Source organism: Lissotriton helveticus, chromosome 2_1 (genome assembly GCF_964261635.1).
Source record: "Lissotriton helveticus chromosome 2_1, aLisHel1.1, whole genome shotgun sequence".
NCBI lineage: Eukaryota > Metazoa > Chordata > Amphibia > Caudata > Salamandridae > Lissotriton > Lissotriton helveticus.
The window spans coordinates 1,193,933,975-1,193,959,058 of NC_136059.1; the positions used below are offsets into that span (position 1 = coordinate 1,193,933,975).

A 25,084-nucleotide genomic window follows, 5' to 3' on the forward strand; every position below is an offset into this window, starting at 1 on the left:
TGTGGAAAAGCAGACCTAACTATAACTGGTAATATATATTGAAAACAAAACAAAGGTTGCTGCAGGGGTGTTATAGTTAGGAATTAGAATGAAAAAAGCCTTGAAAAAGTCACTAAAAACCAAAGGTTACTGGGACGTTATAGCTTGTTTCAGATTTTCCACCAAAACCATAGAAATTCAGAATTTATAGTTATCTCAAGTAACTATAACTTGTAAGGTAACTGTAACCGTAAGGTAACCGTAAGGTAACACTAACATTCACCCTCACCATGCACTCCCAATTATCCTACATATTACATTACTCATGACATCATCTATGTCATCATGGATAAAATCACTGCAGCATTTGCAGTGAAATTCTTGATGAGAAAGCTGTGCATAGCGGGGTTGCAAGTTATAGTTACCTTAGGTCATGAGGTATAGTTACTTGAAATAAGTATAACTGCTGCTGAATTTGTAGGGTTTTCTGTGTGTAAAATCTGAACCTAACCATAATGTCCCTGTAACATTTGTTTTTTTAGTGAATACATATATATATATATATATATATATACATATATATATTACCTACTGGCGGTCGCCAGTAGGTATATATAGTTAGGATTTTTTCTCTATGGGATTTTTGAAAATTCTATGTCTAATAACTTTGGCGTTTGTGGACGGAATTGGCTGAAATTTTCAGGAAAATGGCACATTTTGTTTCTGAGTAGCCCTTGAAAATTTGGGGGGGTTCGTCAAGGGGGGGCCGAGAAAAAAGGGGGGTCCCAAAACGTGTTTTTAACATTGAGTTTTCCATAGGGCGGTTGGCCTCACTTTTAGCCCGAACGGCTGAATGGATTTGCACGAAACTTGGCAAAATTGTAGGGACTGGTAGCCCGATGTGCCTTTTGTAGGTCTCAATATATGTGCTACAGTGGATTTTGAGAAATTAACGTATAAAAAAAGATATATATCTGTAACAGCGGACCGGGCAGCGCTCCGCTACGCGTACTTTTCGCGCAACGGAGCTTTGTGAAGCGAAGCTGATTGGTTCTCCGGCGTCTGTCAACATTCCAAACAGTCCGTAGCGGCCGCCATCTTGTCTCTCGGTAGGATCGAGAGACAAGAGGAGGCCAAAGCGAAGGGGCAAATGACCATAAGGGGGCATAGTACATTGTCGCTCACCCCCTAGGTTTGATGTGGAGGTTTTAAAAGGGCCCCGCGGGGCAAAAAAAAATAAAAATAATAATAATCGAACAGCTGAATGGATTTGCACGAAACTTGGCAAAATTGTAGGGACTGGTAGCCCGATGTGCCTTTGCTAGATCTCAATATATGTGCTCCAGTGGATTTTGAGAAATTAACGTTCAAAAAAAGGTATATATCTGTAACAGCGCACCGCTTCGCGTACTTTTCGCGTTACGGAGCTTTGCGAAGCGAAGCTGATTGGCTCTCCGGTGTCTGTAAACATTCCAAACAGTCCGTAGCGGCCGCCATCTTGTCTCTCGGTAGGATCGAACAGCTGAATGGATTTGCACGAAACTTGGCAAAATTGTAGGGACTGGTAGCCCGATGTGCCTTTGCTAGGTCTCAATATATGTGCTTCAGTGCATTTTGAGAAATTAACGTTCAGAAACAAGATATATATCTGTAACAGCGCTCCGCTTCGCGGAGATAAAATTATATGTGTATTACCTAGCTGTTGCTAACACCAGTTAGCGACGGCTAGTAGAAGATAGCGACCATCTTGGGCCCCACTTTGCATGTGAGTGATATTTATCACTAATGACATGCAAAGTGGGCATGCCAAGATGTTAGCGACTGGAAACAGTCGCTAACATCGCTATCTCCTATTATCAACTTTTGGAAATATTCGAGATAAGGGCGAATATCTCCAAAAGCTACCACCTGCCCTGAGCAGTTCTTAGCCATGTTATCCAATGGGAGGTGGATAACATGGCTAAGAGCATTAGCTCGGTAATGCATGAATATCGCTGAGTTTTCAGCGATATTAATGCATTGCGGTCGTTTTTTATCGTATTTCCGATAAACCTTGATAATAGCAAGGTTTATCTGCGATAATTTCTGACGGTAAAAAAATCGTTGCTAAGCATCGTTAGGGATAAATATCGCTTAACTTTGGTAATATGCCCCAACGTCTGTTAACGTTCGATTCGAAGGAAATCAGGAAGTGTTGAAAAACATTGTCTGCGCCATCTTGTCTTTTTTCAAATGCCACACTTTTGTCGTGCACGGCAGCCATTTTAGATGCCTTGACCAGACCCACTCTGTGCACGCTGTCGATCCTTAGCATGGCTCCCCACCCTCGCAAGCATCTCCCCCAGGCAGTGGTCACCCCCGCTCTCTGTCTTATGCATGGGTAATAAACCTCCCCCATCTGCGCTGCTGTTCCCTGAGAATCACACCCTGTGCCCGCCCGACACCTCCCGTTCGCCCTATTCACTACCGCACCCTCTGACACTCCTTTTCCTCTGTGTCCGATTGTCCAGGCTGGTCCTAGGGTATCAGCTAGCCCTGCAGATGTAGTTTATGGCCACAGCTGTAAAGAATCACCCCTCTTCAAAGGAGTTATAGTAGATCAAGGCCCACACTCGATGAGATCCGTCACAGCAGAAGCGTTGCTATTATCTGAAAACCATCCTGTATTGTGATTGGGGAGGGGACCGAGCCTGAAGCGGAAGATTCCAGGGATGACTGTTTGTACATCAAAGTTTTTACAATTATGTGTCACATTAAAAATATATAGCACTCCGACAAAGTAGTAAGATTATAAAACTTTAATAATTTATAAATATATACAAGAAAACAAAAATAGTAATAACATATAAACATTTTTAGGGAAAAAAAACGAAGTAGCGGTCGGCTGTGCGAATAGTCCCAACGCAGCACAACGTCCAGATTTCCGGCGTGGGGCGTCGCGGGGGGTGGGTCATCAGTAGCAAACTGTTGTGCGAATAGTTCCAAGGCAGCAGAACGCGCCGAAATCTAGATGACACGAAAGTGATGTCTAGTAAGTTGCCACCCAGCAAATAACGGCATGGGGCGTCGCGGGGGGTGGGTCATCAGTAGCAAACTGTTGCGCGAATAGTTCCAAGGCAGCAGAACGATGGCACCAAGGTGATGTCCAGTAAGTTGCCGCACTGGTTTTGGTATCCTACAATGCTGCTCCGAATAACGGCGTGGAGCGCCCCGGGGGAGGCGGCGTGAACGGGCCTCTCCAGGTGGAGTGTCATCTGTTGTAGTGGGGCGCCCCTTTACCGTTTCAGTTGCCATTCTGTCCGTTTTTGGTCCACTGTGTCAAAAGCCGCAATTCAGCTGAGTTGCGCCCACTCTTGCGGTGCAGCGATAGGCGGCTGTCACAGGACTCTCAAAATGGCGGCAGGCTGTTTCCTTTTTGGGCCTGGTCCACTGAAATGGCCCTGGGACACCTTGGAAATCGGACGCTTGTCTGCTAGGTCTTGGACCCCATTCTCGAAAGCGTCCCCTCCGCCTTGAGAATTCATCAAAAGTTTTGGGGGCTCCGACTCCTGCAGGCTTCTGGTGGGGAGCGGCTGCCATGATTGCTCGCGGAATGACCACGACTGAGCTACGAGATGGTGGTGCTTTCATGCTGACGCCAGCTTCAGTCTGAAACATCCAGAAACAAGGTGGGGCTTTCATCGTTTGGGAAAAAAAAAAGTTTTCATCCTATGAAAAGTGTTGTTTTTAGGTCACATGATCAAGCCTTCCATCATTAGGAAACCAAAAGTAAAATGAACCAATGAAAAGTTTTATAAACAAGTCACATGACCTGTTATGCGGCATAGGGTGTAAAATGCGGAGAAAATACGTTGGCATGTGAGGCGGCGTCAGTAGCGGACCGATGTGCGAATAGGCCGAAGGCAACACAACGCGCCAAGATCCGGATGGCACCGAGGTGGTGTCCAGCAAGTTGCAGCACTGGTGTGGCCATCCTACAATGCTGAAAGTCGGCGTGGGGCGCCCCGTTGGCCTGTGAGTTTGCGTCAGTAGCGGACCGATGTGCGAATAGGCCGAAGGCAGCACAACGCGCCAAGATCCGGATGGCACCGAGGTGGTGTCTAGTAAGTTGCCGCACTGGTGTGGCTATCTAACAATGCTGAAAGTCGGCGTGGGGCGCCCCGTTGGCCTGTGAGTGTGCGTCAGTAGCGGACCGATGTGCGAATAGGCCGAAGGCAGCACAACGTGCCAAGATCCGGATGGCACCGAGGTGGTGTCTAGTAAGTTGCCGCACTGGTGTGGCCATCCAACAATGCTGAAAGTCGGCGTGGGGCGCCCCGTTGGCCTGTGAGTTTGCGTCAGTAGCGGACCGATGTGCGAATAGGCCGAAGGCAGCACAACGCGCCAAGATCCGGATGGCACCGAGGTGGTGTCTAGTAAGTTGCCGCACTGGTGTGGCCATCCTACAATGCTGAAAGTCGGCGTGGGGCGCCCCGTTGGCCTGTGAGATGGCGTCAGTAGCGGACCGATGTGCGAATGGGGCCAAAGGCAGCGCAACAATATTTTCTGATTTGAAGACACCACAAGGCGCTGAGATGCCAAGATCTGGATGGCACCGAGGTGGTGTCTAGCAAGTTGTGGCACTGGTGTGGTCATCGTACAATGGTAAAAGTCGGCGTGGGGCGCCCTGTTGGCCTCTGAGATGGTGTCAGTAGCGGACTGATGTGTGAATGGGGCCAAAGGCAGCGCAACAATATTTTCTACTATATTTTCGGAGTAGAAGACACCACAAGGCGCTGAGATGCCAAGATCCGGATGGCACCGAGGTGATGTCTAAGTTGCGGACCGATGTGCGAATGGGGCCAAAGGTAGCGTAACAAGATTTTCTGTATGGAAGATACCACTAGGCGTTGAGATGCCAAGATTCGGATGGCACCGAGGTGATGTCTAGCAAGTTGTGCCACTGGTGTGGCCATCGTACAATGGTAAAAGTCGGCGTGGGGCGCCCTATTGGCCTGTGAGATGGTGTCAGTAGCGGACTGATGTGCGAATGGGGCCAAAGGCAGCGCAACAATATTTTCTGACTGACACCACAAGGCGCTGAGATGCCAAGATCCGGATGGCATCGAGGTGATGTCTAAGTTGCGGACTGATGTGCGAATGGGGCCAAAGGCAGCGTAACAATATTTTCTGTATGGAAGATACCACTAGGCGTTGAGATGCCAAGATTCGGATGGCACCGAGGTGATGTCTAGCAAGTTGGTGTGGTCATCCTACAATGCTGAAACTCGGCGTGGGTCACCCCATTAGCCTGTGAGATGGCGTCAGTAGCGGACCGATGTGCGAATAGGCCGAAGGCAGCACAACGCGCCAAGATCCGGATGTCACCGTGGTGGTTTCATAGTTGAGAGGCACTTCATCTGCAGTGGGGCGCCGAGATCCGGATGGCACCGAGGTGATGTCTAGCAAGTTGCTGTACTGGTGTGGTCATCCTACAATGCTGAAATGTAGTGTGGCGCCCATTTACCGTTTCAGTTGCCATTCAGCTGAGTTTCGGCTGCTCTTGATGCTACAGCGACAGGCGGCTGCAAAAGGACTCTCAAAATGGCGGCCTGTTCTTTGGATTTGGGCCTGGTCCACTAAAATTGTCCTGGGACACCTTAGAACTCGGACGCTCGATTTTTTTTTCCTTTCCTGTACATGCAAAAAAAGGTAAATGCCCGGTATGTTACACGCTTCATCTGCCACGATGAACTCTCCAGAGGAACCGAAAAAAAATATAGTTGTGGTAACTATACCATGCATCGTCATATGGAGAGGTGGCACCAATTAATTATAGTGCTGCATAAAAGAGAGATTTGGAGGAGAACCCCTGACCTGCTAGTACATTCATCAAAGAAGTGGCACTGAGAGCTTCAGAGGCAAGGGAAACGGTCCCAAATATTTAGAAGAACTTTGGAAAGATTAAAATGACATGTTTAGATTGTGGTAAATTAATTTCATGTGGGCAGATGAGTGTTACTCTAATAAATACAGCATATGAACATCATCATAGTCGATGGTTGGTAGAGACATTTTGACTATATCCTGGACCTGCCCGTCCTCGCCCAAAATGGCGCTGGAATGAATGGGACTCGTAACTCCTTGTTGTGTACTGGTTGCAGAACCTTGAAATCACGAGATACGTATGCAGTTTTGAAGCACATGGCGGGCGGGGACGAGAATTGATTGAATATTTCGACATCCCTATTGATATTAAGTTCTGATGTGTTATTGATTACTGTACTGTTGAAAATTCGAATTAACGTCACCCATGGTACTTGCCCGCAAATGTATATCTAGATAATTTTATTGTAACTGGCCCTGTCGTATTTTAATTATAAAATGTACGTCCACCGATTCCGTAACTGTTAGACACCTTAGTTTTTGCAACCTAATGGCCCGCCCGTTACGTTCCTCTACAGTGTAAATGTCTATTCATCATATACGATTACAGTTTGCTCCGTGGCAGGCCCACGTGGTTATAGGCTCGTATTTGTATAATGAAATTTTCACAATAAAGGTTTTTAAAAGAAAACATGGTAGTAGTGTATACATTGGTAAAGTTTTTAATAATAGTCACTGTTTTAGAATCATTAAAAGGCAAGTGAAATAAAGCAGACCAATTACATGAAGGGTAAAAGGTATAATACGAAGGAACGCAGTAAAGATAAATGGTCAAGGGCTGTTGTGTTTTCTATTCCTGCAACATAAAGTGATCGATAAGAATCTCATATTCAGGCGTATCGGCGACTAAGACAGCAGGTCGACCCTCTTTTGCTCATCGGCTCCGTCATGGGACGAAGAAACGCTCTTTTTCTCGAAAAAAGAATATATTTTACTTGCAGGACAGTTGTAAAATTTCCGGGAAAGTACATTAGCCTGGAACATTATAACATCTATTTAAGAGAAAATAATGTTCGGAAGTAATTAAAAGCGTAATTTTTAGGTCATATGACCAAGCCTTTCATCATTAGAATAAGAAAAGTAAAATGAACCAATGAAAAGTTTTATTAACAAGTCACATGACTTGTTATGCTTACGTTACGCGCTGCGCGCCCCGGATGACTTCCGGATGCGCTAACGCGGCGCGTCATATGACGCATTACGCGACAACGCAGGTCCAGAATATAGTCAAAATGTCTCCACCAACCAGCGGTCGGAACACAACCCCTTTCAGCAGGCTAAATAGTTCTGTTAAATGACAACAGAAGGGACAGGCAACAAGAACCATCAGTCAAAGAGGGGAGGGCTAGTTCTTCTCTACCGGGTTACATTGGGGCGCTACCGGAACTGATCGAATTGGTAGTCTACAGTGTTTCTGGATGTTTCAGACCGAAGCTGGGGTTAGCATGAGAGCAGCACCATTTCGTAGCTCCGTTGTGGCCATTCCGCAACCAATCATGGCAGCCGCTCTTTATCGTTATTTTGGGCGGGGTGGGTGGCGGAGCCGAGCTGTTTTGCAGCCATCATTGTGTGGAGTTCAGTTCATCTCACTAGTTTTGTATTTGTCATGAGGGGTTGTTCCTAATGTTTCTATTTTAGCAAGGTCAAAAAGAGATCCCATTAGTGGCCTACTGATTTTGCTCGATTCTTTTTCTTTTTTTTTACACGATTTTTCGTTATCTGCAAAGACTAAACAGAGTATTGCGACTCTGTGTTTGTTTGTAAATAGAGAATGAACCAAAGAGAACTAATTCTAAAACAGTAAATACTTGGATAACAATCAATCAAATGGAGAGAGAAGCAGGCACGACGGATTACAACGGGGGCAAAGGCCTGCGTTAACTACCTTTCACTATCTGCAAAGAGAGAGTACTCCTAATAGAAATGAGGGGGGGGGGGCACCATTCAAAGCAGATCAGTGTGCATAAACACGAAAATGTTTTCACTTACCACGTACTTGACATTCGACAGCTTATGATATTTGGTATTAAAAAACCATTGAAATTCACTGAAAAAACCATAGGTTATAGACCATATATAGTTAGGAATTAGCATTTACAAAACCTTGAAAATTCACTGAAAAAACCATAGGTTATAGACCATATATAGTTAGGAATTAGCATTTGAAAAACCTTATTTTACTCACACAAAACCATTGAAATTCCATATATAGTTAGTTGCACTAACTATATATCGCGCACCCGCAATCCACTGCTGGTCATGTCACATATTACATCATTCATGACATGGTCAGTGACATCACTGATGACATCACTGATGACATCTCAAATGACATCACTGATGACATCACTGATGACATCTCATTTGACATCAATGACCACATCACTGATTATATCATTCATGTGACAATACAATGCATCTCCTCACATTTTAATATAACCTCTGTTTCACCCAGTGTTAAATACAGAGTATAATTTTTGAAACCATTGACACACCAATACTAGTTACTACATACGTACTCACTGATTCCTACGTCTACACACACATTCACTCATTCACCCATACAATCATTCATACATACAATCACTCATCTTTACAACACTATCATATGCACTCATACACCTATACAGTCACTCACACTCTGCCACTCATCCATGGAGTTACTCACACACCTAGTCAGTCCTGTAAAGAATCAATCACACTTCCATTTTCTTGTCTATACAGTTAAACATAGAGCACCTTACATTTTCAAACATATAGTAACACATACTTACTTTCTTATACAATCATTGATACAAGTACACATTGATCTGAACAGAGTCACAAACCTCCCAGCCAGCCACACACACACTCAGTCTCCCATACAAATACTTGGATAATCAATCAATAACCCATATAGTTAATCATATAGCTACTGATCAACACATGCAGTAGTTTACAGAACAACAGACATAATGATGCACAAATTAAGACAGTTTAGTCACTAACCCATGCACTCAGTGAGACACATTTAATCACTCACTCATACATTCAGTCATGCACCTACTAAATCCTTCGTCCAGACAGTTATACATCTACTCATTCTTCAATATCTAAAACATATTTAAACTTTACAGAAACACACAGTCACTGGATGATGTCATCAGTGATGTCATCAGTGATGTCATTTGAGATGTCATCAGTGATGTCATCAGTGATGTCACTGACCATGTCATGAATGATGTAATATGTGACATGATCAGCAGTGGATTGCGGGTGCGCGATATATAGTTAGTGCAACTAACTATATATGGAATTTCAATGGTTTTGTGTGAGTAAAATAAGGTTTTTCAAATGCTAATTCCTAACTATATATGGTCTATAACCTATGGTTTTTTCAGTGAATATATATATATATATACATATATATATATATATATATATATATATATATATATATATATATATATATATATATATATATATATATATATATATATATATATATATATATATATTCACTGAAAAAAAACATAGGTTATACACCATATATAGTTAGGAATTAGCATTTACAAAACCTTATTTTACTCACACAAAACCATTGAAATTCGCATATATAGTTAGTTGCACTAACTATATATCGCGCACCCGCAATCCACTGCTGATCATGTCACATATTACATCATTCATGACATGGTCAGTGACATCACTGATGACATCACTGATGACATCTCAAATAACATCACTGATAACAACATCCAGTGTCTGTATGTTTCTGTAAAGTTAAAATATGTCTTACATATTGAAGAATGAGTGGATGTATAAGTGTCTGGATGAAGGATTTAGTAGGTGCATGACTGACTGTATGAGTGAGTGATTAAATGTGTCTCACTGAGTGCATGGGTTAGTGACTAAACTGTCTTAATTTGTGCATCATTATGTCTGTTGTTCTGTAAACTGCTGCATGTGTTGATCAGTAGCTATATGAGTAACTATATGGGTTATTGATTGGTTGCCCAATTATTTGTATGGGAGACTGAGTGTGTGTGTGGGTGGCTGGGAGGTGTATGACTCTGCATAGATGTGTGAGCAGTTGATTCACTAGATGTATGGGTTCAAAAGTGCATGTGGAAACAGCTGTATGGGCGGTTGACTGTGTGCATGAGTGTATTGGTGAGTGAATGGATATCTCAGTGCTACATGTCAAAGTAAGTACATATGTAAAACACAGTACATGTGAGAGTTGACATATATAAATAACTGTGCATAAGAGCCAGTGAATGTGTGAGTGGCTGTATGGATCATTGTGAACTTGTATCAGGGATTGTATAAGAGAGTAAATATGTGTTAGTATATGTTTGAATAAGTAAGGTGTGTATAACTGTATAGTTGAGGAAATGGAGGTGTGATTGATTCTTTGCATGACTGACTAGGTGTGTGAGTAACTCCATGGATGAGTGACAGTCTGTGAGTGTCTGTTTACACTGAGTGTATCTAAGGTTATATTAGAGTCTGAAGAGGTTCATCGTATTATCACATGAATGATGTCATCAGTGATGTGATCAGTAATGTCAAATGAGATGTCATCAGTGATGTCATCAGTGATGTCATTTGAGATGTCATCAGTGATGTCATCAGTGATGTCATTTGGGATGTCATCAGTGATGTCATTTGAGATGTCATCAGTGATGTCATCAGTGATGTCATTTGAGATTTCATCAGTGATGTCATCAGTGATGTCATTTGAGATGTCATCAGTGATGTCACTGACCATGTCATGAATGATGTAATATGTGACATGATCAGCAGTGGATTGCGGGTGCGCGATATATAGTTAATGCAACTAACTATATATGCGAATTTCAATGGTTTTGTGTGAGTAAAATAAGGTTTTGTAAATGCTAATTCCTAACTATATATGGTGTATAACCTATGGTTTTTTCAGTGAATTTTCAAGGTTTTGTAAATGCTAATTCCTAACTATATATGGTCTATAACCTATGGTTTTTTCAGTGAATTTCAATGTTTTTTTAATAGCAAATATCAAAAGCTTTATAATGTATTCTTCTTTAAATCGAAAAATATATTTTATATGTTTTTAATACAATTTTTTATGTATATATTTTTTTTTAATTTTTTGTTTTGTTTCGCTACCGGTTCGCGCACCGGGTAGCTTCCCGTTAGCTCAATTTGGTGCTGCGACCCGGTCCGCTTCCCGGTTCGCTACCCGGTTCGCGTACCGGCAGCTAACCTCGCGAAAAATTCATTTTTTTTTTCTTTTTCGACATATATGAGCCTCCTCAGCCACCCTTAGAAAACCTAGGGGGTCAGGATATGTCTCCCGTGCCCCCTTATACCCTTTTCCAACATTCTTTATCCTCCATCTTGTGTCTAAATTCATCCAAAACACAAGATGGCGGACTCCCATTACGCTATCGGTTAGCTTCCCGGTTAGCTGCCCGGTGAGCTGCCCGGTTCGCGTACCGGGACGCGCCTCTACGGCGAAAAATCGCAAAACATTTTTTTTTTTTTGCCGCTCCGGACTGTTTAGAATGTTGACAGACTCCGGAGAGCCAATCAGCTTCGCTTCGCGAAGTTCCGTTACGCGTCAGGTACGCGCACCGGTGCGCTAACTGGAGCGCTGTTACAGATATATATATATATTTTTGAACGTTAATTTATCAAAATCCACTGGAGCACATATATTGAGACCTAGCAAAGGCACATCGGGCAAACCATATCTACAATTTTGCCAAGTTTCATGTAAATCCATTCAGCCGTTCGAGCTAAAAGTGAGTCCAACCGCCCTATGGAAAAATGAATGGGAAAAACGCGTTTAGGGACCCCCTTTTTTCTTGGCCCCCCCTTGACGAAACCCCCCCATATTTTCAGGGGCTGCTCAGAAACAAAATGTGCCATTTTCCTGAACATTTCAGCCAATTCCGTCCACAAACGCCAAAGTTATTAGACATAGAATTTTCAGAAATCCCATAGAGAAAAAATCCTAACTATATATACCTACTGGCTATCGCCAGTAGGTAATATATATATATATATATATATATATATATATATATATATATATATATATATATGCATCCAGTTAACCGGCTCAGCACCGGTTAGTAAGGAGGCACTCACTCAGGCAGAGTAGTTTTTAGACCAACAGCTTTATTTTTGCTTTCTCGTCAAAAACCCAACGCGTTTCGCCTTCAGCCGAAGGCTTGGTCACGGGTGTTGAGCTCTTAACACGAGCCATCTTTTATGTTTAGTGCACAGTGAAAAAACAGGTGAAATGCAAAAGCATTGTGGGAAACGTAGTTTTTACATGTGATCAGTGTTAAGGTGCAATTTTATAAAGAAAATAACATTTCAGTTGTTTAGCGTAAGGAATTGCGGTAGATTAGTTCATACAGTGATAGTAATGTATGATTTCAGCGTCTTTGGTGACTATTGTTTCACTTTGTCATTCTGATGGTTTCATTTTTACATCTCTCTGGTGAGTTGATTCTTTGTGGTTAGGGTACAGTTCTTATTGAGCAATTATATAATGGGTTTTTCTACTATTAGTCTTTTCACAAATGTACGTGCAGTTCTTCCGTTTGATTGAGTCCTCTTGGTTCTAGAGTTCTGAAGGCCATGATGTGTTTGGATTCCTTTTGCCTTAGTGCTTTCCTCCGGTTTCCACCTCTTTCTGAAACTGCCTGTTGGTCAATAGCGCAGTATCTGAGGGTTTCCCAGTTGTTGTCGTGGTATTGGCTCATATGTTTGGCAATGGCGTTGGATTGGTCTTCATGGGTTACTGCTCGTGTATGTTCCAGTATACGTTTTTTGGCCTCAAAGATTGTGCTTCCAATATAGCTTTTTGCACATGGACATGTTACCATGTATACGACAAACGTGCTTTTGAACGTGAGGTGAAGTTTGATTTTCCATTTCTTTCCTCCAAACATTTCAATTTCTTTCGTTGGTGAGGCTATTCTGCAGACCTTGCATTGTTTGCAGGGCCAGAATCCTTGGCGGTGCAACCAAGTAATGTTTGGGATGTTTTTAAAATGACTGTGGACCAATTGATCGCCCAGGTTTTTAGCTCGTCGATAGGTGACATTAGGATGCTCTCCGATGATTTTGGCCAAAGTCTGATCTGAGCGTAGAATACCCCAATGTTTTTTGATTGCCTTTGTTACTAGTTCTCTTTCTGCACTGTAGGATGTGATTAGTCTGATTTTCTCTTCTATTTTTGTTGTTTTTGTTCCGTGTAGAATTTGATTTCTTTCTTTTTCAATCACTCTTTTGAGACATTTTGCCACAGTAACGGGTCGATATTTTCTTTTGACGAATCTGTTTGAGGCCTGTATGCTATGTCTTTGGAACTCAGATGGTTTTGAACAGTTTCTTTTTAATCGAAGAAATTCTCCGTATGGGATGTTTCGCTTCAGTTTTTCTTCGTGGAAACTTTGTCCATGTAGGATGGAGTTGGTGGCAGTTTTCTTCCTGTGTAATGTAGTTTCCAGATGGTTATTTTCGATATAGATCTTTGTATCCAGGAATACTACACTTTCACTGCTTGTTTCGTAGGTGAATTTAAGATTTGTGGGGGTATTGTTCAACCTTTCAAAGTATTGTTCAAAGTCTGTTTGTTCTCCGTCCCAGATTATCAAGAGATCATCTATGAACCTCAGCCAGAGGATCGTTTCCTTTTTCCATGCATAGTGTTCCGTTTTCCAAGCTTCATTCTGTTCATACCACCCCATTGTTAGATTGGCATAATTGGGTGAAAAGGAAAAGCCCATGGCACATCCACGTGTTTGTTGGTATATTTTTTTGTTGAACAGAAAGTTGTTATTATATAGACACAGATGGATCATTTGGTTCAACATTTCATTGTGTTCTCTGTATCTTATGTTTCTTTTCCCCAGGTAATATTTGCATGCTTTTATGCCAATATGATGTTCAATGTTTGTGTATAATGATGTCACATCCATGGTGATGAGTTTGAAAGTAGGTTTCCAGATTATTTTTTCTAATTGTTTTAGGAGATCTGTAGTGTCTTTTATGAACGATGGTAATTCTCTTACGAGGGGTGCTAAGAAAAGGTCAATATAGTTTGAAATCCCCTCTAGTAGAGAGTTGTTGGCTGACACAATTGGCCTTCCTGGTGGTTTTTGGCTGTCTTTGTGAACCTTTGGTAGGCAGTAAAATGTGGGGAATGTTGGAAATTTGTTTGTCATATATCTTTTTTCATCCTCACTTATTAAGCCTGTTGTTGTCCACTTGTCAAGTAGTTGCATGATTTTTTCTTGTAGTTCTGTTGTTGGATCTTGTTTCAGGAGTTTGTAACAGTTTATATCCATTAATTGACGTTGGGCTTCGTCTACGTAGTCTGTTTTGTTGATGAGAACAATGTTCCCGCCCTTGTCTGCCGGTTTTATCTCAATTTTCTTGTCCTCTGATAACTCCTTTATGATTGTTTTTTCTTTCTGAGTCAGGTTATTTTTGGTTTGGTTTGGTTGGATTTTATATAGTTCTTCAATTACTAACTCCTGAAATATGTCGATCTTATTGCCAGGTGGTAATATGGGATTATAATTTGATTTTTGTTTGAAACCACTTTCATTGGCGCCCTCTTGTTCAATTGTGTCTTCCATTGCAATTAGTTCTTGTTCTTCTTGTGAGATTGTCGTGGTTCCCATTGTCATTAAAGCGGAGAGTGCCATGGCATCTTCTGCATTTAAATTGATGTTTGATGTTTGTTTTAATTGTATTTCTCTATTGGTGGTTTTTTCTGCATAGATTTTGGCCAGTTTTAGTTTTCTTGTGTATTTATACAGGTCTACACGGGTCTCAGCAATGTTTATGTGGGCAGTTGGGCAGAAGTTTAGTCCTTTCTTTAGAGTGGCTTGTTCCAATTGTGTGAGGGTTCTTGAAGAGAGGTTGATTATATTTAGTTCTTGTGAATCTAGGCATTGGTCCATTAGCGTCGTGGTTGTCTGAGTCTCGCTGTAGACCATGGGTTCTCTTTTGCCTCGTTTCTTGCCTCTCTGTCCTCTTCTGGTTTTCCTACCCTTCCTTGTGGTCGTCCTCTGCCCCTGCCCCTGCCCCTTGTTGGTTGTTGTTGTAGTTGCCGTTGTTCCAATGCTTTTTGCATTTCTATTAAAAAATTGGTGTTTTTTGCTTGTTGGGCTGTGTTATTTATATATATATATATATATATATATATATATATATATTGGAAAAACAACTTATAAATCACAAAGTTGACTCGAGCCCAGGTCCTTTATAGCGTGTTATTTATTCACACACGGAATGCCAAACAACACCCGACGCGTTTCGGTGCAGCCGCACCTTGGTCACGGGTAACGGTGTTTACAGACAATTGCATTTTTAAAGTCAGAAAATATAAACATAAACGTAGGACTACCCGTCCTCACACCAGTGTTAGTTTAACCACAGTTATGGCGGCCATATTTGAATGTGTAATCGGACACAGATAAGCTATACATTATACAATATGTACAAAAATGTATAAGGATCGCAGAGATTAATGTAACTTTAAATTGTTACAATTCGTTCTAAGGTTAAACTCTTATATCAAATCAAACAAGTTTTACCAAACGTTTCTCAAGATTGAGCCCAAGTGGGCGAATGTACCCCAGCTCAGATACATAACACAAAGCAATTCCGCCCCAGTGGGCATGACTGCATCATACCAGTCAGTAATCCCAATAATATTTTAAAGTGATTATGTATATCTTTTTTATGTTTGTAGGAGACATATGTGTCGCCACCCATGGATTACGTAATACCACTGGTTGCTGCCGATTTGACTTAATTGGATGGAATCACAGGACTATACATTTGTTTATTTTGAAAACCTTTGGAAATCAACTAAACAGTTGAAGTTCCAGGACATTGAGATTACTGACTGGTATGATGCAGTCATGCCCACTGGGGCGGAATTGCTTTGTGTTATGTATCTGAGCTGGGGTACATTCGCCCACTTGGGCTCAATCTTGAGAAACGTTTGGTAAAACTTGTTTGATTTGATATAAGAGTTTAACCTTAGAACGAATTGTAACAATTTAAAGTTACATTAATCTCTGCGATCCTTATACATTTTTGTACATATTGTATAATGTATAGCTTATCTGTGTCCGATTACACATTCAAATATGGCCGCCATAACTGTGGTTAAACTAACACTGGTGTGAGGACGGGTAGTCCTACGTTTATGTTTATATTTTCTGACTTTAAAAATGCAATTGTCTGTAAACACCGTTACCCGTGACCAAGGTGCGGCTGCACCGAAACGCGTCGGGTGTTGTTTGGCATTCCGTGTGTGAATAAATAACACGCTATAAAGGACCTGGGCTCGAGTCAACTTTGTGATTTATAAGTTGTTTTTCCAGTATTACGAGGATCGCCTCCTCACTCGAGCCCGCCGCTGTGTGTGGCTGGGAGACTGGCGGACATTTGTGGATTCATATATATATATATATATATATATATATATATATATATATATATATATATATATATATATATATATATGTATGCATATATATATATATTGAAACAAACAAAGGTTACAGAGACGTTATAGTTAGCCTCAGGTTTCACTCGTACAAAACCAGTGAAATTCAGCAGTTATAGTTAGCTGAGCTAACTATAACTCACGCCCCCACAATGCACTGCTTATGACCTCATTAATTACATCACTCATGACATGGTCAGTTACATCACTCATGACATCTCAAATGACATCATCCACAGAATCACTGATGCACCCACTCATACCTCACAGAACCTTTTACACACCCACTCCTATAGAGCTACTCACACACCTAGACACTCGCCTATACTAGTCAATCTGCCACTTACTCACCCATACACTTATACACACACCCACTTATTTACTCATACAAATGCTGACACATATTCCCTTACCTAAACAGTCACTGACAGAAGCACATACTCACCCATATAGCCACTCTCACATTTACTCATTCACGCATATAGTCACTCATATACCACATCACTCACCTAAACTGCTTTTCACATACCCAATTACTCGCCCATATACCACTGACACTTACACTCACTCACCAGCACAGCCATACACATACTCACTTACCCATAAAGCCCCTCACACACAGGCAGTCACACACCCTTTCACCGACATACACAGACACCCATAGAGGTACTCAAAACAATCAATCAATCTCCCGTACAGCCACTCACATATCCACTCAAAGACCTATACAGCCATTTAGACACCAACTGACAGATATAGACATTCACATAACCAGACCCTCACACAAACATTCACTGAGACACCGAATCACTCAATTATATGGTCAGTCATGCACCAACTGAATCATCCATACAGACATTCACACACCCACTGATTCACCAATACACCTTCGTTTATACATTTAACACTCATATACTTTGTAAAAACACCCAGAGTCACCACATGATGTCATCAGTGATGTCATTTGAGATATCATCAGTGATGTAATCAGTGATGTCATGAGTGATGTAATATGTGAGATCATAAGCATTGCATTGCGGGTGTGCAAGATAACTATAACTGCTGAATTTCTCGGGTTTTGTGCGACTGAAACCTGAGGCTAACTATAATGTCTTTGCAACGTTTTGTTTTTTTCTGTGAATTTCTAAGGTGTTTTAAATGCTAATTCCTAACTAGAACGTCCCTATGACCTTTGTTTTTTTCAGTGACTTTCTATGGTGTTTTAACTAGTAGTCATGTTTGCAGAGAATTACTGACAAAATTTCGACGCCAAAATATCGACGTCAAAAATATCGGACGCAGAATATCGATGTAAAAAATATCGAAATCCGATCTACATCATTGTAAGTATAAAAATATCGAAAGAAAAAATATCATTGTCAAAAATATCATTTTTAAAAATATTGTTTGAAATAAAATAAATAATACATATATTTTAAATAAACATAGGTAAATATATGTTTAAAATGATAAAGAATACATATAATGTAAAAAAACATATACATATAAAATATAATATATATACTTACTTAATATTATTTACAGTTAATTATTATAATAACTTATACATTGTTAAAAACATGTTATATATTATAAATACATGCATACACAAACAACAATAATATAAATAAAAATATCAAAACTATATACAACAAATTAAAATACAAATTAAAATAAATTATACATTACATTAACTAAAACAGTAAATATTGGATAGCGTAGGGGTAAAAATTACTATTCCAACTCCAGAGTGTCCAAAAGTAGGGAAAGTGTTGGATAGCATAGGGGTTAAAATTACTATTCCAACTCCAGAGAGTCCAAAAGTAGGGAAAGTATTGGATACCACAGGGGTAATACTTACTATTCCAACTCCAGAAGGTGCAGCAGTAGGGAAAGTGTTGGATAGCGTTGGGGTTAAAATTACTATTCCAACTCCAGAGCGTGCAACAGTAGGGAAAGTGTTGGATAGTGTAGGGGTTAAAATTACTATTCCAATTCCAGAGGGTGCAACAGTAGGGAAAGTGTTGGATAGCGTTGGGGTTAAAATTACTAATCCAATTCCAGAGAGTGCAACAGTAGGGAAAGTGTTGGATACCACGGGGGTAATACTTACTATTCCAACTCCAGAAGGTGCAACAGTAGGGAAAGTGTTGGATAGCGTAGGGGTTAAAACTACTAATTCAACTCCAAAGAGTGCAACAGTAGGGAAAGCGTTGGATAGCGTTGGGGTTAACATTACTATTCCAACTCCAGAGGGTGCAACAGTAGGGAAAGTGTTGGATAGCGTAGGGGTTAAAATTACTATTCCAACTGCAGAGAGTGCAACAGTGGGAAAAGTGTTGGATAGCGTAGGGGTAAAAAGTACTATTCCGAACCCAGAGGGTGCAACAGTAGGGAAAGTGTTGGATAGCGTAGGGGTTAAATTATTATTCCAACTCCAGAGAGTGCAAAAGTAGGGAAAGTGTTGGACAGCGTAGGGGTTAGAATAACTTACTAATAATTAAAAAACATTTTTTTAAATAAATAATAATTTAATGATTAAATAACAATAAATTAATTAACAATACCAATAAATATTTACTTAAAAATAATTACCAATTAATAATTAATTAACAATTAAATTGATGATAAATACAATTAAATAATGATCATAAAAAATTAATGACCGAATAAAAAATAATTAATTTTCAAAACCAAAAAACAATAATTATATTTTTTTTAGCAATTAATAATTATTTAACAATACATTATTGATACATACCAATCAATTATAATTAATCAGATTTAATTACCAATTATTAATGAATGAACAATACATTAATTCCCCCCAAAATATTAATTATTAAAAAGTTGTTACCAATGAATAATTAATTAACAATACATCAATTATCAATACTCAACAATAAAATAAATAATTAATTACAATGAATTTACTTGCCACCCTGTTGCCCTATAACCTCAAAACACACTTCAATAATAAATTAATACACTTATTATAATTTCCAATTAATCAATTAATAAAAATGAATTACCAATGAATAAAAAATAATGACCAATTAATAATTATTTAACATAAAATTAATTACCAGTACCAATAAATAAAAATAAATAATTACTTCATTACAATTAAAGTACTTTCCACCCTATTCCCCATAAATCCACAACCCGCTTCAGAACTAAAACGCAAAATGTATTTAAAAATAATTACTAATTCCTAATTGTTTTAAATTAATTTACTATAATTAAATTACTACCCACCTTATTCCCCTATAAACCTACAACCCACTACGGTACTAAAACGCATAATTTACTAAAAATAAATATTACTAACTTCTAAAAATGTAATACATATATTCTAAAACTAGTACAATAATAACAAAATAGATAAACACAAACACATAAAATACATAATAAAATGCATACCACTAATATTAATATCGATATTTTTGCTATTGATATTACTAACTTCGATATATTAACAAAAACGATATTTCTTACATTCAGGTAGATATTCTGGTCGTCGATATTCTTGATTTCAATGATATGTCCCTACGATATTTCCAACTTGATATTCTTGCAGGTCGAAATAAAAAAATCGATATTTAGACTGTTCACCGTTTGCATAGTGGTGGAGAAAGGGGTATAGGCCTTCGAACAGCTCTCAGGAATCCCGTTGTGTAGGACTTACAGAAGGTGCCAAGAGGGCTTTTTGTCCCTCAAGAGTAAAGTGGGCTTCACCCCCCAGCAAGTAGTGCACCACAAGCCGGGCTTGCAGAATAGTGGAGAAAGGGGACGTGGCCTTCAAAGACCACTTAGCAATCCCTCTGTGTGGGACTTATTGGAGAGAACAGGGAGTGTAGTTGTCCCCCAAGGACATCCTTGGAGGTCAACTATCTCTCCTATTACCTCCAGTAAGTCCCACATAGCATGATTGCTGAGACCTGATAGAAGGCCAGGTCTCCTTTCTCCACCTCTCTGCAAACGCACCTCCTGGCGCACTACTAGTCAGGGAATGAAGTCCCCTTGGCTTTTGAGGGTCCTTGGGGGGCAACTTCCCCTCCTGTACCCTCCAGCAAGTCCCAAATAGTAGGTAGTAGCATCACCTTGCTCAGGACTAAAGTAGACTTCTTCTCCCCAACGAGTAGTGCACCAGGAGGCACGTTTGCAGAGTGTGGAGAAAGGGGTATACTCTGACTACCTCTCAGCAATCCTGCTGTGTGGGGCTTCCTGAAGGTAACAGGAGATCTCTTTGGCCCCTAAGTACACTCAGCAGCGAAGAGAACTACACCCCCCAACCAGGAGCGCGCCCCAAGGCGCATTTGTAGAATAGATGAAAAAGGAGGCGGGGCCTCCGGCGAGTTGTAGGCATTTTGTTTTCTTTTTTAGGAAGGGTGCTGTATGGTCCCCTTCTCTGGTTAATTTTGCTCCCCGGGGAGCCCACCTCACAGGGCCTGACCCTTTTTTCACTTTTTTATAACAAAAATGAGAGGGGTGCCATGTGGCCCCCCTTTCTGGTTGATTTCGGCCCCGGGGAATCTACCCCCCGGGGCCCGGCCTTTATTTAATTTTTCCAATAATTCAAAGGAAAGGGGGCCGAGTAGCTCTCCTCCCGGGCCATTTTAGGCCCTAGGGTCCCCATCGCCTGGTCCAGGCCTCTCTGTTGGGGACTGCGGGGGGAGCCTGAAGGCCCCTGCGGTCCCAGCCAGCTCCCCTTCTCCTGTGGGAGACAGCATTGCTTTTTACACACGGGGAACTGCTGACAAGCAGCTCCCTGTGTGTAACATGCAAAGTGGTTTGCTTTGAGCAAGCGAGAGCAAAATGCTCTTGCTTGCTCAAAGCGGAGCTATAGCAAACTGCATATGCCATATAACACATGCCATAGCAAACTGCAATGCCCTGGGGGTGGGAACCCCAGGGCATTGCTGGAGCCAGTCCTGGGGGTGGCGGTCTACAGGGACATCTAGGGCTCCTGGAAGGGGCAGCGCAGCCCCTCTCCTTTGATCACATTTTCTCAGGGTATTGGTGGTCCTTGGGGCTGGGTGTCTGCAACAGACCCCCTTAGCGATTGCATGTGTGCCCCTCTTTTTTAAAATAAGTTTGTGCCCCATGGAGGTGGCGGTCCACTGGGCAGCAGTGGAGGTCCTACGGCCTCCCCCGCATTACTTAATATAAACAAACAGTGTGCCCTGGGGAAGTGGCAGCCCCAGGGGAACGTGCTTGCTTTTCAAAAAAAAAAATTGCCGCGGTTTCACAGATCCGCTGCAAAAAAAAATCTTTTCATCACCAGGCCCTCCACCATATTGGGGGGGTCAGGATAGTCCTACCCTGCCCTCTTTTCTTTTTTCCAACTTCTTTTCGGGGAATCGGCTTCAAGCCATGCCCTTATATGGCTGCCAACACTTCCTGGTTGAAGTGTTGGCAGCCAATCACATTTTAGTATGATTCGCGAGTTAACTGCAAGGACTCGGTTCTCCAGATATATATATATTTGTAAATGATAGATATCCCAAAAACTACTGAACGGAATTACACCAAATCACAAAAAGCACGCTTTCTGGACCAACATCTAGCTTTCTGCCAAATTTGGTGTTATTCTGTTCAGCAATTCGGTCTGTATTCGTGTTCAAATAATGAAAAATCCCCTCAGACTTAACATGGGGAAAACACATTTTGGGCCCCCCCCTTTTTCTCATCCGCTGCTAGACGGATCACCCCAAAACTTTTACCACAGCAGCTTAAACAAGTTCAGTGAAAATTCCATGGAGATTCGTCAAGTGGTACCAAAGTTATTGTCAAAATAAAAAGATATACATGTGTACATCTACCTAATAATAATTGTGCTCCAGTGTCAGAATGGTTGGCCAGTCCTTTAGTTTTCAAATTTCTCCCTTTACAATATAGCCTTATACCCCGCTGCTGAGGTCTATACCGGTTAAGCTTATAATGAGGTAGAGGGCCTTTAACAACCGGTATAGCACAAGGCAGAAGAGCTATTAGAATATTCAAATTTTCTTCAATGGAGCTCTCAACATTCAAATATTATAATTCTTCTTTAATCCCTTTGCTTCTTCCCTTTTTATTTTAATGTTTCTCAAGACGATACTACAGCTCCCCAGTTAATGCTAACAAATTATTTGCTTGCTGCTCATTTAATCTGCATGCTAATACGGGTTGGTAAAGGCCCGCAGAGCAACATTCCAATGTTTTACAAAAGCCTCTCGCAGCTCGAGGGGATTTAAATCCCCTCGAGCTTCGAGAGGCCTTTGTTTTATTTGTTAGAACATTCTGCCCTCTAGTGGCAGAATGTTCTAATAGCCTTATAGCCCTTTGTAGCAGGGCTATACCGGGTATTAAAGTCCTTGTCCCTTGATAATGTCCCTCGCCTTCGGCTAGGGCTTTTAACGTGGGAACGGGCCTTTAGTAGATGGTATAAGGCGATAGTGCATCACATCCCACGTGGCCACATTCTTTAAACCAGGAGACCATTAATCAATGCTGTTGACCATAGTGTATCATTGTTTTGCTTTCCAAAATGGCCAACACTTTGGTTCTAAATGTGGCCTGAAAATGTATAACAATAGACTACCCTTGCATGACGGACACCCGCTTCTACGTTTAGTTTCGTTATTGCACACATATGCTTTTTCTACTTGTATTGATTTCCATTTATCTTACATATGTTTCTGATTGTGTGTGTTTTATTTATTTATTTATTTTTGATAAAGTTTTATATAGTTATAGTTGTGTCAGGGTGACTGCAAGAATGGAGAAGTGTGACTCAATGGTTAGAGCGGCAGACCCTGATGCAGAAGTCTGGCCCGGGACCAGGGTTCAATTGCCGCCTCGGCGGGTCTCGGGCTCAATTTCCTCGGACCTGATAATTCTCGCCTCGGTGTCTATCCTAATCATGAGTCCCACTCTGCAACTCAGGGCAATAGCTTGCTTAATCTCCACAATGGCCCCAACAGTGCTAGGATGCCTGGCTTCACCTTGGGGGTGCCCAGGAGTGGGCACCTCACAGGGAAAGGCCAGGACGGGTTCCTCAGCGGTCTTCGTGAAAGCGCCGAGATGCCTCCAGGTAGTCGTGCACTATACAAGGAAGTGCGTAATTATCATTATCATTTATCATTATCAAGAACGAGTCAGTGGATGGATGAGGCGATGCATGAGTTCAAAGATGAGTGACAAAGCGCAATTATGATGACTTATGGAGACCCTAAACCCATCAATGACACAAAAAGCACTTTTGTTTATAAACCAGACCTATTGGGATTACCATTGCTTGCTTTAATTTTTTTTGTTGTGTATGTCACCCAAGCATCTTCTCACCAGACTTAAAAAGATATGTGTACGTTTTGCCCTTTTCATCCACATGATGGCAGCAGATCGCTAATAATGATTCTGTTCTTGTTTAATCTTCCAGTTCCCGGAAATGAACGAGATGCTAAAAGAAAAGATAACTGGAAGGAAAACAGATTTCTTGTACTTCGTCATCCAGAATGCTGGACTTTTAACAGGGTTTGCGATCATATTGCTGATCACCCTCTATGCAGGAGAAATTGATTTAGAGTGACGGGTTACGCCTCTCTAGGAGTCCATTCCATCAAGACTGAAGAACTCTCGAACACCACAAATTAACTTCCAGCATAAATCACTTTTGACTTTGAAATATATATTTTTTCAATTTGCTGAATTTAATGAAAATGAACGTTGGTTCTTAGGACTCAAATCAAGTCTATGAAGTAGTCCAAACGCTGCAGTGTTACGAAAAGAAAAAGTGAAATGTATTTTCTTGATGTTATATTTATTGACTGCACCGCGCATTACCTGTACAGTGTTATAGTGAGCAGTTGGTGCTACAATATATTATATTTTAATACAAAGGCAGCTCTGGCACCTTCATTCCATATGATTTTTAGGTTATCATAAGAATGAGCTCACGGCAAAATACACACATGATTTAGGAAAGGTTCAAGCCACAGAATGGCATGTTATTACAATACAATCAAAGACGCACATAGATGTTCAAGACTTTTGTTACATGGTTTTAGGGGGGTTTATATTTGCACATGTTAATATTTCAGAACTGATGTTGAAACTCAGATGATAACCACTAACTGCTAATAAGACCGTGTTTTTAAACATTGCTAGATATGGTATTATGCTTTTATTATGAACAAAATTAATTTATATGCAATAAAAACTCGAGTTGAACTTTTGTTTTATTAAACGTGTAAATTGTGGTGTCCTGTATAGCCTTCAATACATACATACCGTCTATGTTTCTGCGCCTTTAAATAAAATGCTTTGTGTTTGCAAAGTGTAAGAACGACAGCCTTTTGCACCTAGGGGCGTATCTTATGGAGGGGGGTGTTTGGGGTGTTACACCCCCTCTAATAAATGTGGTTCCTGATAAATAGTCGGGTATGGTGAGTTGTCTGTCGGATTTCACCAGGAAATTTTACATGCACACATACTCTCCCTCTGTTCTGAAATTCCTTAAAAATATTGGTTATTTTACAAAATATTGTGTTTTCTCTCACTTAGTGCCCCTACCAATCCACATTATTCTCCCTTTCCACTACTCGTTAGGCCCCTCTCATGCACCCTGCTGGTCTTATAATCTATTTTAATATTATATGCTAGCATGCTTGTTAGGAAATCTGA

General features: G+C 40.9%; 1 protein-coding gene across 1 annotated transcript in view; it reads left to right on the forward strand.

Moving 5' to 3' along the window:
* The window catches only part of SLC39A8 (solute carrier family 39 member 8), a 264,221-nt gene extending 239,581 nt beyond the window's left edge, over positions 1-24,640 (forward strand). Inside the window, exon 9 of the mRNA XM_078677474.1 lies at positions 23,841-24,640. Coding sequence (XP_078533600.1) covers positions 23,841-23,990 — 150 coding nt within the window. The 3' untranslated portion in view covers positions 23,991-24,640. The remainder of the gene's footprint in view (positions 1-23,840) is intronic.
* Positions 24,641-25,084: the final 444 nt, after the last annotated feature.